Source organism: Alternaria incomplexa, assembly GCF_024043165.1.
Source record: "Alternaria incomplexa strain BMP 0042 chromosome Unknown scaffold_4, whole genome shotgun sequence".
NCBI classification, from domain to species: Eukaryota; Fungi; Ascomycota; class Dothideomycetes; order Pleosporales; family Pleosporaceae; genus Alternaria; species Alternaria incomplexa.
This window is the reverse complement of record NW_026249853.1, coordinates 1439518-1453559: the sequence shown is the minus strand read 5'-3', so window position 1 is coordinate 1453559 and position 14042 is coordinate 1439518. Positions and strand designations below refer to the sequence as shown.

The 14042-nt window shown below is 52.4% G+C and overlaps 6 protein-coding genes across 6 annotated transcripts; 3 read left to right on the top strand and 3 right to left on the bottom strand.

The window, feature by feature from the left end:
- Positions 1-211: 211 nt before the first annotated feature.
- Positions 212-1506, top strand: FAL1 (RNA helicase; the record flags this gene model as incomplete). The annotated part of the gene is made up of 3 exons (XM_051433264.1): positions 212-497; positions 546-1400; positions 1448-1506. 3 exons carry the CDS (start codon positions 212-214, stop codon positions 1504-1506), a joined length of 1200 nt encoding a protein of 399 aa, XP_051293162.1.
- A 2379-nt stretch (positions 1507-3885) lies between these two features.
- J4E90_003696 (uncharacterized protein) lies at positions 3886-6300 on the bottom strand (the record flags this gene model as incomplete). The annotated part of the gene is made up of 2 exons (XM_051433263.1): positions 3886-5429; positions 5481-6300. The coding sequence occupies 2 exons, from the start codon at positions 6298-6300 to the stop codon at positions 3886-3888; spliced, it is 2364 nt and encodes a 787-aa protein (XP_051293161.1).
- A 1284-nt stretch (positions 6301-7584) lies between these two features.
- Positions 7585-8664, bottom strand: J4E90_003695 (uncharacterized protein; the record flags this gene model as incomplete). Its single annotated transcript, XM_051433262.1, has 1 exon — positions 7585-8664. One exon carries the CDS (start codon positions 8662-8664, stop codon positions 7585-7587), a length of 1080 nt encoding a protein of 359 aa, XP_051293160.1.
- A 606-nt stretch (positions 8665-9270) lies between these two features.
- Positions 9271-11532, top strand: J4E90_003694 (uncharacterized protein; the record flags this gene model as incomplete). The annotated part of the gene is made up of 3 exons (XM_051433261.1): positions 9271-9325; positions 9446-10993; positions 11057-11532. 3 exons carry the CDS (start codon positions 9271-9273, stop codon positions 11530-11532), a joined length of 2079 nt encoding a protein of 692 aa, XP_051293159.1.
- Positions 11533-11928: 396 nt separating this feature from the next.
- J4E90_003693 (uncharacterized protein) lies at positions 11929-12643 on the top strand (the record flags this gene model as incomplete). Its single annotated transcript, XM_051433260.1, has 3 exons — positions 11929-11950; positions 11998-12174; positions 12228-12643. 3 exons carry the CDS (start codon positions 11929-11931, stop codon positions 12641-12643), a joined length of 615 nt encoding a protein of 204 aa, XP_051293158.1.
- A 137-nt stretch (positions 12644-12780) lies between these two features.
- J4E90_003692 (uncharacterized protein) lies at positions 12781-13887 on the bottom strand (the record flags this gene model as incomplete). Its single annotated transcript, XM_051433259.1, has 2 exons — positions 12781-13175; positions 13467-13887. The coding sequence occupies 2 exons, from the start codon at positions 13885-13887 to the stop codon at positions 12781-12783; spliced, it is 816 nt and encodes a 271-aa protein (XP_051293157.1).
- Positions 13888-14042: the final 155 nt, after the last annotated feature.

Sequence of the window (14042 nt, the reverse complement as noted above, 5' to 3'; positions counted from 1 at the left end):
GATGTGCAGACCTTTGCGGCGGTGACGATATCGAGCTGGTGGTGGAGCCTGTCGCGGCGACATAAATCGCAGAACGCGCTAGTCAACGGGGCTAGCGCGCCGAGGCTCCGGCCCTCCGCAAAGCTGAGGCGCAACTGCTCCAAACTTTTGCACATCGCGAACGACTCGAAAACTACCAATCACCCATACCAACCCCGGCTTCACATTCAAGATGGCGGACGGAATCGACCGAAATGCGGACGACAAGATCGAGTTCTCCACCTCCAAGGAGGTCACGGTCGCGCCTACCTTCGAGGCCATGCACCTGAAGGAGAACTTGCTACGCGGTATCTACGCCTACGGATACGAGTCGCCCTCAGCTGTGCAGTCGCGTGCTATTGTCCAAATCTGCAAGGGTCGCGACACCATCGCCCAGGCGCAATCCGGAACAGGAAAGACCGCGACTTTCTCGATCTCCATCCTCCAGGTCATCGACACGGCTGTGCGCGAGACACAGGGTACGTGATATCAGATTGGAGGTGTTGGACTATGCTAATCAGATGTAGCACTCGTACTATCACCCACTCGCGAACTTGCAACCCAAATCCAGCAGGTTATCATGGGTCTCGGCGATTACATGAACGTGCAATGCCATCCTTGCGTCGGAGGAACAAACGTCGGCGAGGATATCCGCAAGCTCGACTATGGCCAGCACGTTGTCTCTGGAACCCCAGGACGTGTAGCCGACATGATTCGCCGCCGCAACCTCCGCACACGCAACATCAAGATGCTCGTTCTCGATGAAGCCGACGAGCTCCTCAACCGAGGTTTCCGCGAGCAAATCTACGATGTCTACCGCTACCTCCCACCTGCGACCCAAGTCGTTGTCGTTTCAGCCACCCTCCCATACGACGTGCTCGAGATGACAACTAAGTTCATGACGGACCCCGTGCGCATTCTGGTTAAGCGCGACGAATTGACGCTAGAGGGCCTCAAGCAATACTTCATCGCTATCGAGAAGGAAGAGTGGAAATTCGACACCCTGTGTGATCTCTACGACACACTTACCATCACACAAGCAGTTATCTTCTGCAACACGCGCCGCAAGGTAGACTGGTTAACGGACAAGATGCGCGACGCCAACTTCACTGTATCCTCCATGCATGGAGAGATGCCGCAGAAGGAGCGAGACAGCATTATGGCAGACTTCCGTCAGGCCAACTCTCGCGTGCTCATCTCGACCGATGTGTGGGCGCGTGGCATTGACGTGCAACAAGTGTCGCTCGTCATCAACTACGATCTACCATCAAACCGTGAGAACTACATCCACAGGATTGGTCGAAGTGGACGATTCGGACGCAAGGGTGTAGCCATCAACTTTGTCACTCAAGATGACGTTCGCATCCTCCGTGACATTGAGTGTAAGTACTATTCAGCTTTTTCTTCAGACATCCGCTAATCCTCATAGTGTACTACTCTACCCAGATTGACGAAATGCCCATGAACGTTGCGGACCTCCTCGCGTAGAATCTCTCGAGCAGAATGTGTACGCATTGCATGCGATCGAACACGGGGCACAGCAGAGATTCACGCTCATCGTACTGAGGTCACAGAGACTCTCACTCAAGGGACACGCCCGCTTCGGCGGCGAATTGGAAGTGGAGGAAGGGGCTCTTTAGCCGAACAGTAAGCCTACCTCTGTCACAAGGCTTCTGTCACCTGGCTAACTTTGCGACTCTGACCAGAACGAAATTGTAATCAATACCCATAACGTACTCACAATTCATGAGACCGATGACCAGCCGATAAATCGTGGTGGTGGTACCTCCAAGATCAGATCTGGTTCCGATCATCGCTATCGTGATACAATGATTGGCAGTTTGCGATATATTCATGACACACGGGTCCGATCACATACTCTTTCAAATCCAACAAATACTCTTCTGCCATGTCACGACATATCCGCAATTCTACGAGGAAGGAAATATGTTGAGTTCAACGCTCTTAGCAGCTGGACCCGCAATCTCAATGCAAGATCTCGCTATCCTAGCGGAAGTAATTAAAGATGGCCTCACTCTGTTATTGAGCTGCCCAACGGGTCCAATGGTTTGTTTCCGCTATAGTATGATTCGCAGCACATCCTCGTGCGTATTTTTATCATCAATAGGTCTTCTCTTTTTCTAGTAGCAGACTCAATCGCCTGGCTGATGCGATAGTGCACCCTCTGAGGTAACAATCAATACGATTGAGATAGCAGCGCTGTCCCTCTCCATGCAATATGTTGATTCCCCACCGTTGATGCGATACCACGCGAGCTAGCCTTTCCAGCTGCAGTGTCTCAATGCTTTTGCTCAAAGTACAGTGGGGAAGCGGTCGGCTTGTTGGCACAGTGACATTATGCCGCGTATGTTTACCGATAACGTAAGCAATATAACCTGCCACCGAACGCATTGGAGCGAAATATGCAGAGTGGTAGAGACCCTTGGGGCGAATTCGAGGGTGAAGTGTGGCTCAGGGTCCGATTGCGCGAACATGATTCTTCCAAATTGCCCATGCAGAAATGTTGAGAGTGCGATGTAGCGGAGAAAATTGAGACCGGCGAAAACTATGATCAATCATTCTTGAGTTGGTGTATCAGGTCGGAGACAATACTTGAATGTGTACCATGAGAGAAGGCAATCATGCTCGATAGAGTATCACGACCTACCATCCACACGTATGGCACTCTTGTTCACTTGTAATGTCTATCTCATCTCCGTCATCGGCTTCCCCTCAGTCGCACCATAGTGCCATGGAACGGAGAGTACCAGCTTCAGGTGCTTCACTGGGGTTGGATCCTGCCTCATCACCCTCTCCGCTTCTCCGAGGCCGGAACCAAACATTGCCGCATTTTGAAGAGTCTCCGATGCCTACGATCTCTCTTATTTGAGGGGTACCTTTTCGTATGGGATGGTTGAGTGTTGGGGAAATTTTGAGGGGCTACATTGCGTCCCATCGTAGTACCAGTGGTTGGGGTGGATGTCAACCAAAACACCAAACCACACACGAACACACGAACACGCTTGAGATCAGTCCCGAAGAATGAGGAAATGCAGGGTGAGAGTATAAAACACGGCATATCCCCTTTTAGAGTCTCTCGTCCGCAGACACTTCGACAGCAATCTACCATCTTCGACTTCGATAAAAAAAATCTCAAAGTACGATCTCTCCTCTTCTTACATCCCATTCATCACTTCAAGCAAAAACAACTAACACATCCCCAGTCACCACCAACAAAACGTACTACCTCCCCTTTCTACCACTCCATCACCCCACCTAACACTCCCCTCTCAGCAACCCAACCCAACCACAACAATGCAATTCACAACCATCTTCGGCGCCACCATGGCCCTCTTCGCAGGCGTTACCTTCGGCACCATGGAAACCACCGCTTTTATCGAGCCTAAGGTAACCCATCGCATCGATACCGTCACCGTTACCGCTGCTCCCTACGCCGCATAGACATGTCTACCTCCTGGTACCTGTCCGTAGCATCTTGGTTGCAATAAGATGATTGGGGTTACGATAGGAAAAGGCCGGTCAGAGGTCCTACGGCGAGTTTTTCTTGTGGGTAGATGTGTCTGACTGGTTGAGATTAGGATGCTGAAAGGTCCGGGAAAAGTAGATGGGGGATGGGATTCAATTCCATGTCTTACTGTCTAATCCTCTTTTCTCTGCTTGTTGTGTGATCTGTGATGTCAACTGGTGAACATGAAACATGATGCTAACATGAGATGCGCCTTCAGACCCCAGAATACCTGGTGTACTAATGCGAAGAAGTGGTTTGAGAACGAGGTGAAATTGGTTCACATATTATCATTATGTTATGGACACAGCTAACCGACCTCCATCCCACACACCACCATTTCAAGCCGTCGCATCGTCACCAAAAGCTAGTTGCATTCTCCGTGCATGCGCAGCTCTTCGCTTAGCCTGTGCCGACATGGGCTTCTTCTGCGCATCTCCGTTCTGGCTTCCGTTGGAAGGCGCTGGGAGATTTTCTGCCTGTACTGGAACAGACGGAACTGGAGGAGGTATCTCTACTTGAACTGGGACTGATGAGGTAGTGGGTGGTACCTCCACGCGCAACTCTTGTTTCGGAGTGGGAATTGATTGCTCGTGCAATACGGGTGGTGAAAGTATGGTTTGTTGCGTATCCGTTATTGGTTGCGCCGCTTCTGCTGTGGAAGCCTGTCGCACTAAGTCTTCAGCCATCGTCTTGACGACTTTGTGGCTACGAAGTCGTTGCTGAAGGACGGAGAGCACGACATCGTCATCGTCTAGTTCCACCGGCGTCTCTGTTGCGCTGGCCAGTATGGGTTGCGAAGTTTCCGGGGTGATGATCTGGAGCGGCGGTGGTGGTGGTGGATAAGACGGTGCAGTTACCGGAAGGGTAGTCGCCTCCTCCTCCGTACCAGGTGTTGTTGTAGTTTCGGCGACCGTGGTAATTGTGGGTGACGGTGTAGCGTTAAAGGATCTGCTACTTGACGTTTGCGACAGCCTCTTCGACATGCGTTGTGACGGCCGCTGGCTACTCGGGCGACGAACTGGCTCGTCGTCGGTGAAAGTGGTAACGTTCACAAGAGCACTGGGCGATCGCAAAGTGTGTATAGACGTTGCATAGTGAGACATAGGCGACGATGTACGCTCCGCAGAGGCAAAGCTATTTCGTCGCAGACTCGAGTTCTCCTCATACATCGACGGCACATCCGAATCCCCCTTCTCATGTTGTGGTGGTTGCGCAAGGCCTTCGCTACTTGGAGGAAGCTGGCGGGGCGATGGCTGAGCTGCAGTAGTTTTGGTCGCGATGTTAGATAGACCATCTGCCATCGCATTCGTCATGGGTGTCGCCTCGGGGACTACAGGTAACGTATGACCGGTTGTTGGGGTCGACGTCACCGAGATCGATGGAATAGAAATTGTTGGACTGTTTGGCCATTCTCTACTCGGCAGCCTCTCACTCGCCGCACTAGGCATCACATAGTCCGCCAAATCATCGATAAGTGACGGCTGGCTCTTGAGATGAGGGAGCTCCGATGGCAAAGACCTGTGCTTTTCGCTATGCCTTTGGATGTCTATCGATGTGGCTCGATACCGTCTCGCTACCATGGGAACGCTGACCGTAGCTTGTGTGGACAGAGTGGAGTCGGTGCGCTCGATTGTTGCATCGCCAGTATTCGAGGAGGAAGGAGCGACATCGATGGAGGCGCGAGGTCTTGGTTCCCGAAGGACGGATTGTCGGGAGTAGTCTGAGCGTGCTCGTGGTCGTCTGGACAGTGTCGAACTTTCAGTACTGGATTCGCGAGATACCTGAGGGCTCAGGAAGCTCTGTGAGGTTTGCCTCTCCTCGATGTCCAAGTCAGCCGGCGTACTACCAGCCAGCTCTACAGGCACCGAATTGATACTACCCGCTAAAGGTTGTTAGTTGGACTGAACTTTTGTCTGTCCTGGATGATACTCACTTTCGACGTCGTCTTTTTCAGCTTCAGACGCCAGTGTAATATTTGATGCGGAGACGTTCGCCTGGTTTGTTCGGTATTTCTGCCTCGAATAAGGTCCACGTAGCGCGTCTTTCTCATCATGAGGTACCCAAGGTCGCACCGGAGCCTCGAAAATGGGTGTTTCTGCGATAGCACCAGGCTTCCCACAGAGTTCTGCCGTTTGCATGACGTAGATAGCACCAGTCAACTGAGCGTGACACTGATCTAACAGCTGCTTCTTTTTCAGAATTTTTTTCTGGTTTCTTAGACCCCACTCAAGCTTGAGCTTCGATGCAGCTGTGCCGCCATCTCCATCATGGCCCCAGGCTTTGTCCATATCCATGCCGATCTCGTTAAGAGCACGCCGCACCTCGAGCAAAGAAGTCTCGATCCATCTCCGTTTATTTGGATAAGCATCCAGGAAATTCGAAACCGCAGATGAGATGAAAAGGCGCGTCGCCTCATCGATATCTTGTCGCACTTGTTGGATGATGCTCACGAAAGCGATGGTATCCGCAGAAGCCCTCTCGGTGGTGAGGACATAGTCCGCAAAGTAGTAGGTAGTCGGTATCGCTGGAAAGTCGCATAAGATGTCATCGGGCGTTTCCCTCGGAATAGCAGTTGACGGCCGCCGGTCCTCAGAGTTCCTAGGCTCCTGCTTCGGCCGTCCAATCTTGCGTTGGAAGTACTTCAGCCTCGTTCCTTCGGTCTCCGTAGGCGCTTGTGTGGGGAGGTCAGCCCGATGCAGTGTTTCCGGTAAGAACAAGCCAGCAGTGGGCAACATCGAAGTCAACGTTGGCATGAGCGTCGTTCGTATTACTTCAAGCTGATTGTACTATTGCTGTACAGAGTCTGGAAGTAGCTGGTAGCGCGCATGGGCTAAACAATGATAGCAGGCGACATGCGCCAGGTACACCAGGACAAACCCCGCAGAAAATGACGCAGTACTTGCTCGAAATAGGCACAGCCGGTGCGGATGTGCTGGTGTTCCAGTTTCGTGTGTCGGACTGTCCGATGGAAGTATTTGCTAACAGCTACACATGAGGTAGCTATCAGTCGATCACGGCACCGATGTAGCGGTAAAGTGTTGGTTGGGGGTGCAGAACAACAACTCAGCCGCGGGCACCATACCGCAGAGTCATGCAGCGTTGTCGTCTCACGCCGCACAGCATAATCATGCCAATATGCATGGGACGTCGCCGGATTTGGTATAAATTACTCATAGGGTACTGGTATTCGATCAAAACCTCGCTATTGGGCTACGCCGCAAGGATGCTGATTGCATGACTACGCCCCCATGGGGGCCAAAACGCATTCCATATTGGCCCCCATGCGCAAGATGCGGGCTCGGAAGAGGGAAGCGAGATCAGGCTAGGAGTTGGTCTAGCCGATTGGCCGTTGCGCGTAAGCCTTCGCATCTCGAACGTGGTGAATGACCCTCTTGATCGCAGGTGCAAGCGTCGTAGCCTATCGCTTTCTCCTGTTCGGCGACGAAATGAAGATGTAAGCACCATTCTAAGCTCAAATTCATTCGATAGCAATGTGGCCATCACTGTGACAGCGTGACACCTAGAGGCCCCCGCAACATGAAACTTCTTGAAGGTGGCACAGGTTCTGCCTGTGAGCACAGTCGTACGCGAGGGTCTCCTTGCATGAGCCACCGACTCATGCATCCAACCGTCTCACTACAGCCTCGCTGAAAGGCCGCGGCGGACTGACTGGATTACCAGCCTCGTCCGCTACTTGCACAAGAGCGGGGAAAATGCACAAGTCCCCTGACGTGACACCTTGTTCCTCCTGCCACTCGAATTCCCATGCGCTAGGCTGAGAAAACAGCGTGAAAGCGAAAAGCGCAGCCCGCTTCAGTACTTCCTCAAGGTTCCGCTTGCGCTCTCCATTGTTCATGCGAGAGTCCGCGTATGGCTGCAGAACGTTGTCTAATGTTGCAAGCGTTGCCTGTATACTTGCATGTCGACTGTCGGAAGGACCGAAGGGATTGCGAATGTAGCTAGCCTGCATCAACTCTGCAGTCATGACCCGCCAGCGCGCCATCAATGATGTTTGACCTGTACAAAAGTCAGTACTTCTACACTAGGAGACGAAGGAACTCGTGCCGCATACCTTGATAGCCACGATCTCCAGTTGCGACAGCTTGGTAACATTGCGCGACTTCGGACGGCAAGAGGCTCTTTGAGGGATCTTTGGAGGGTTGAAGTTTCGAGACGATCACCCAGGCGATGATGAATCTTAGCGCAATCTCTCGGGTTGCAGCATTTCCAATCAATGTAGTGAGCGTTCCTACCGAGACTGGTAGACCTGGTCCTAGTGCGTGTAGGTCCTCATAATCTATGAGACCAGGGTTGACACGGTTGGTGTGGTAGTAACTCTGGACGTGATTCTTGATGGCATTGCTTATTTTCGAGACATCGCCAGAGATGGCTTTGTCTTCCAAAGGCTGAGGAAGTCCCCCACCCAAAGCAGCTACAGATGATCGTTTTCCGGCTAACGGTATAGTGTTGGCGGAGAACCCTTTCTCCTGCGAAGCTAACGCATACGTATCTGGTTGAGGATAATGATTCTTTGACTGTCTTTTTTTGCGCCAGCAGAACCACAGGATGATTCCAGCGAGCAAGGCACCGGCAAAAAGGCAGCCGATTGCGATGCCGGCGATGGCACCTGTCGAAAGCCCTGGGTCTTTACTTTGAGGTAGAACAGCGACACCTGGTGGTGAGGAAGCAGAGTTCGTTGGCGTGGTGCCAGTTGCCGGAGGGTTTGTTGGAGCAGGCGTCACTGCCAAACTTGTCGGAGCAGGTACATTCGGGCTTGGAGATAGTGTAGATGTTGCGGTCTGAGCGGGAACTGATGGCGACCTTTGGAAAACAATGTCTGATCCCTTTGGGTCGAGCGAAATAAGAATTCCGTCGACCGTTGCGGTTGCACCGGGCCCTAAAGTTTGCGGGATCGGTGACTGGCTTCCTGGCAGACCCACGACTGAGGACCAGACAAAACCTTTCCCAGGAGGAAGAAGAACCTGTATTGTCGCGACTGGCGCCCCGTCCAATTGTAACGGGAGAGCATACGCTGTCGCGGCAGGAGCCTCAGGAGGAGTGGTGATGTTTACATGGACCCAGCTGGAGCTGGGCGTGTGCTGATTTTGATCCGTCATTCCGAAGATGAGTTGTTGTGCTCCGTATGTAAGACCGCCCGCCTCTTGTCAATTGGGCTTTCGCAGAGAAAACGGAGATTCTAGTACGAGAATGATGAATAGAGAGGTAGAAGAGGTCCCAGTAAGATCTCGGGTGTTTGAGCAACTTGGGCGAAGTTAGCCTGTCATGTGGGAATCGTAGAGAGTTTTAGCGATTACCGGCTGTGCTGTACCACGGCCTATGTTGCAGCCACTAAAGAGGGGTGTCTCCTCGTTTGGCGCTGGCAATAATGTAAGTCCTATCACCGTTCCTCCCGAATAATGCAAGCGAAACGGACTGAGACGGAAAGGTAGATAGTTTAGCCAACCATCCGGTCTTGTGCAGTCTCCCTGAAGTGCCTCGTTGCGGCCCCCAAGGCGCACTCGGCATGCATAAAAGGCGTATTCTTAGGCTCAAAATACATGGGGGCCGAAATGGCGCGTGTTGTGATCGGTCGAAAAGATGCTGTGCCGCAAGGCTGAGACATAGGGGCCGCCTCAAGGCACCTGCATCGTCTCCGCATCTTATAGATACGTGATCAGGCGGGAAGGCAACAACAAAGACCGCGTCACCGACAACAAGACAAGATGGAGCGAAACGAGCGACCGCATATGGTTGTGGGTGTAGACCTTGGGATGACATGTAAGTTCTGGCGAGGCTGAGGAATGACACGTGGGGAGGCGATTCCCAATTGGGATTAGTGTGCTGCGTTGGATCACGTGTTCTTCATCACACCATCCCAAGGCTGATACATCTCTCCAGGTACCGGCGTGGCATATGTGAACCTCTCCATAGGCAGCGAAACTGTCCGCTGGGTGCAGAAGTGGCCTGGACGATTCCAGGCGAACGAAAACAAAGTTCCGACGGTAGTTGTCTACCCAATTGGCTCCAAGGATCCGTCATCATGGGGCTTTCTCTCGGAGACCGCTGCAGAGACCGCGGCCGACGACAAGGAGTACAAGGAGTGGTTCAAGACATGCCTCGATCCAGAGAAGCTCCGCCGAAAGCAAATGGAAGATCCAGAAGGCGCACCCGAAAACCTACAGGAGGTTGAGAAGTGGTATGGAGACTATCTGCGGAAGATGTACGAGTACTTGTCGTTCAAGCTTGGCGGGGAGCTTTCTGGCATCGGCTGGGAAGAGGCTAGGATTGAGTTCATATTCAGCGTGCCGACCACATGGGCTCCGATGCCAACAGTGGAGAACTTCAAACGGCTGGTGAAAGAGGCAGGCTATGGGACGCATCCGCACCACGAAGTGGCGATAGGTCTTACGGAAGCCGAAGCCGCTGCGGTACATGTATCCACTGAAGCACCAGGCATTTTCCGCGAGAACGATGTCTTGCTAGTCTGTGACGCCGGAGGTGGGACAACCGATCTTAGCGTGCTGAAAGTCACTGGCACTGTCAACCAGGCTATCGATCTTCAGCAGATGGACGTTGTGTTTGGCGAGACCATCGGATCCGCTGCGATCGATTATGAGTTCGAGAGGCTGGTGATGCATCGGTTGACGCTCGCACACAGTACAAATCCTCTACCGGTCGACCCTGCGGATGCCGGATGGGAGATGATGAAAAGTCGAGACTTCCAAGCCGTGAAGTGTGAGTATGGCGCCCCAGACGACACACCATTGTTCAGTATAGGAATACCGCGCGTTCCGCAAACGTACAGCAACTCTGATCCGGAAGTTCGAATTCGCAACGGTGAAATGACGTTTGAACGGCAAGACCTGCAGCGCCTGTTCGATAAGCAGATCGCGAAGCTGTTCAAGCTCATCGACACGCAGCTGCAATCACTTTTTCAGAAGTTCCCAAGAGAGCATGTGGCGCATCTTGTTCTCAGTGGTGGACTCGGCAACAGCGCATATGTGCAGTCGCAGCTCCGAAAGTACTATGCGCGCACCTCCTTCCCGAATGCCGAGTCGATCTCCGTGAGCATAGCGCCTGACCCTCAACTCGCTGTGTGCAAAGGCCTTGTTAGCGATCGTATGCGAAAGATCCTGACATCGCGATCGGTCCTCGGATGGCGTTGTTGTCGAGCGTCGTATGGCACTGTGTGCAAGATTGCGTATGACAAGAAGAACCCTGAGCATCAAGGGAAGGAACTTGTTCGAGACCCGCTGAACAACAAGCTGTACATCACGCAGTCGATAGCGTGGTTCGTCAAGAAGGGCGCGCCAGTAAGCGTGGACAAACCGATCGAGCATAACTTCATCAAGAAGGTCGACCCGGGCGATCCAAGAAGGGCATTTCCGACGACTGTCATCGAGAGTGACTTGGATGCGGCGATCTTGCCAGATCAAATGAACCAATGTATGTGTACAAAAGCTCGGCCGCTCCACTCGTACCCGTGAGCAACTTTCTGACAGCTCGCAGACACGCGCATCCTTTGCGAAATAAATTCAGACCTCTCTGCAGCGGATGAGAAGAAATTCCAAGAGAAGAACAAGCACTTCTGGTCGTTGCAGAAGCACTATCTGCGCATCGAGTACTCAGTACGCGTTCTGATCGGGCCCGCAGACATCCGCTTCGAGTTGTGGTTTGACGACCAGAAACTTAGTCGCGATGAGTCGATCAGAGTAGAATGGATGCCTGCGCAGATGCCGCAAACGTCTCAGATCGCCGAGATGTCCGGGGCGGAGAGAGAGGCTGTTGAGATGTCCAACACGCCGCCCACGCCCATAGGCGCTGCGCCCCCAAGTGGCGCATTCAAGACTGATCCGAATGCGAAAGCCATAAGGACAGGTGGTTTCGCGGTCGTCAATAAAAGGGCTACTGTTGAGATGGGCAAGAAGCCAAGAGGAGTGGGTGGGCTATTTGGGAAGAGCTCTTTCTTTGGACGCGCTGCGTAGGATGACGCCCTGGAGCTCTGGCCGCGACGGCGCGAAAATGACGCGGTGCGCATCGGCGCGGAAGGCAGCTTCCGATGGCTTCGTAGCTGACAGCACTAATTAATACCTTCAACCTACATCCTCCTCATCGAGCACGTGATACCAGGCTCTCTTGTTTGACTGGTCGCTATGTTGCGAACAGGTGAGGAGCCACTCAGCTCTAAGCCGGCCATCGCCCCGGTCACTTGCCTGTCTTGTGTTAATGTTGCACCCATTGCGCTTTCAGCCCGTCAGCCTCGTCAGCCTTGACGGCAGGCAACGAGGTCACCGTCTACTTATAAGTATGGCGCACAACAGATCTGGTTCTTGGTCAATACTTCTCAGTTTTCTCTCTTTCTGGTCATAACAACTAATATCATGCGCTACCTCCCGTTCCTTGGTAAGAGGCCTGTATCACAGTTCTGATCACAACTGACGTAGTTGAAGCTACCGCATGCGGTCTGATCGCATCTATCGCAGCATTCGATATCTCACCGCAAGAGGTACTAGAATCGAACACGCCCAAATTCTTGACTGAAGCAATCGATCCTTGCTCGTTGGCCGACTCCCCAAAAGCAAATGCGAGCGTTCAGCTTAGCAATTGGTTAGAATGCGCTGTCAATGGTATGTACAAAAGACAATATGCTCGAGACCTCATTATGCTAATACAGGAACAGGGTTCTATCCATACCCTGCGAACACGAATTGGCCCAACGGCCATGCGAAATCATTCTCGAAAGACATCAAGTTCACCTTCAACGACACGCATTACGACTTCGATGGCTCACGGCGACTCTATACGATCTTCAATGCGACACTGGGCATGACCTTCGCGCCTTTCAAGCATGGCTTCATCAACACCCTTGGTGTGCCCGACATAAATGGCGATAAAGGTGGCTTCGTATACATGATTGGGTGGGCCGGTGGTTTCCAGACCCGCGTCAAACGCGACTTGTACTTCACAAACGCAGCATTCGCGGTAGTCAAAGAGGAGGACGGAGAAAGGAAGATTGTTGAGTTCCGAGAGAGCGGCAACATTCCCAACACGGCACCACTGCCAGAGCCTGTCCAGTGGGGATGCTCCTTCGAGTAGCACACTCAGCGGCACCCATTTAAGGCTTCCAGCAAGGAAGCGCAGAAGCAAGGAGTTTGCACATGGCATCTGGCAGAGCTGCTGTTTCCTTGACGACAACGCGGCATCCTCGCACCTGAGCATCTTTCGCGATGCCCCTATCCGACATAACCCCTCCTCACTTCCGCCATCTGTTTCTGCAGACCGTCCATCTTCTTGATCAATCGATTGAGAAACTCGTTCCTGTTCTCTTTCTCTGTGTCACCTCTGCCGTTGTTGATCCAGTCACAGATCCGTTCATCGTCTAGCAACTCGCTTTTCCGCTCCATGACCTCCAGGTTTGCCTCCATTTTCTCGGTGTGTGAGCGGATAAGATCGACACAGTCTTGCTGCTTTGTGACTGACTCGATAGCTGCAAATTCTTCGTCTAACTGCTTGAGCAAGTAAAGACTTGTCAATACGCGGTCGGCTCGATCCTCGAGGTCAATTAACATGGATGTCAGGTCTCGCGGTTGGCGGTCTTGAGGGTTATGAGCGTCGCCCATTGTGCTGACTTTTGCTGCTGTAGTTTTGAACATGTTTCGCATATCTTTTCTTGCTGACCTGCTTTTGTAAACCAGGGCGTGAAGGAAGAAGCTGGTTTAGACATCATGGGTGGATAATCACACATTCGAATATGTGAGTCGCGGGGCATCATTGTAGGATGACAATCACGTTTAGTCGTACTCTGTTCATTACTCAACCACTAGCCTACTGACATTTCATACTGTCAGCTTCACATTGTTTCGGACTTGGCTTACAGCTCAAAGCTGAACACCCGGATTGGAATGCAGCCTCTAGGGACACATTGACCAGTCGAACTCTCCCTCTTCGAACCCGTATCTCACATCTGCCCTGACTTCTTTCACCTTCTCCTCGATCATCTCCAAACTCTCTTTTAAATCCTGCTTGTCCTCCTTGGCGATTTCCAATGCGCGTTGCGGCGACTTCCCGCCCACAACATAAGTGCCTGCGATATCCGTGATATCGATGCTGTTCACGAGCCTCCGATATTGCTCCACATCCTGCTCCAGCATCTCCAGTTCGGCTTTGATAGAGGCCACGGCACCAGCGCGGTCGGTGGCGAGAATGTCAGACTTTGCTTCGTGATGCAGGTGTGCGATTTTCGACCAGCGGTTTATGATCTTGTCGTAATGTGAGGGAAGGATTTCCCAAAAGGTGGTAGAGAGAAGTGTGGCCCGAGGTGTTGGGTGTGGTGTTGACATGACGGCGGAGATGACTGATGCTCTATTTCGGGTGGACGCGCAAGCCGTGGTTTTGTAGAAGCATGCATCGTCTCGGGATGACGGCGCCTCAACAGTAGATAAGACTTCACAACAACAACAGCGACGTGTTTGCTTTTTGTTGAAGGCGGTGTACG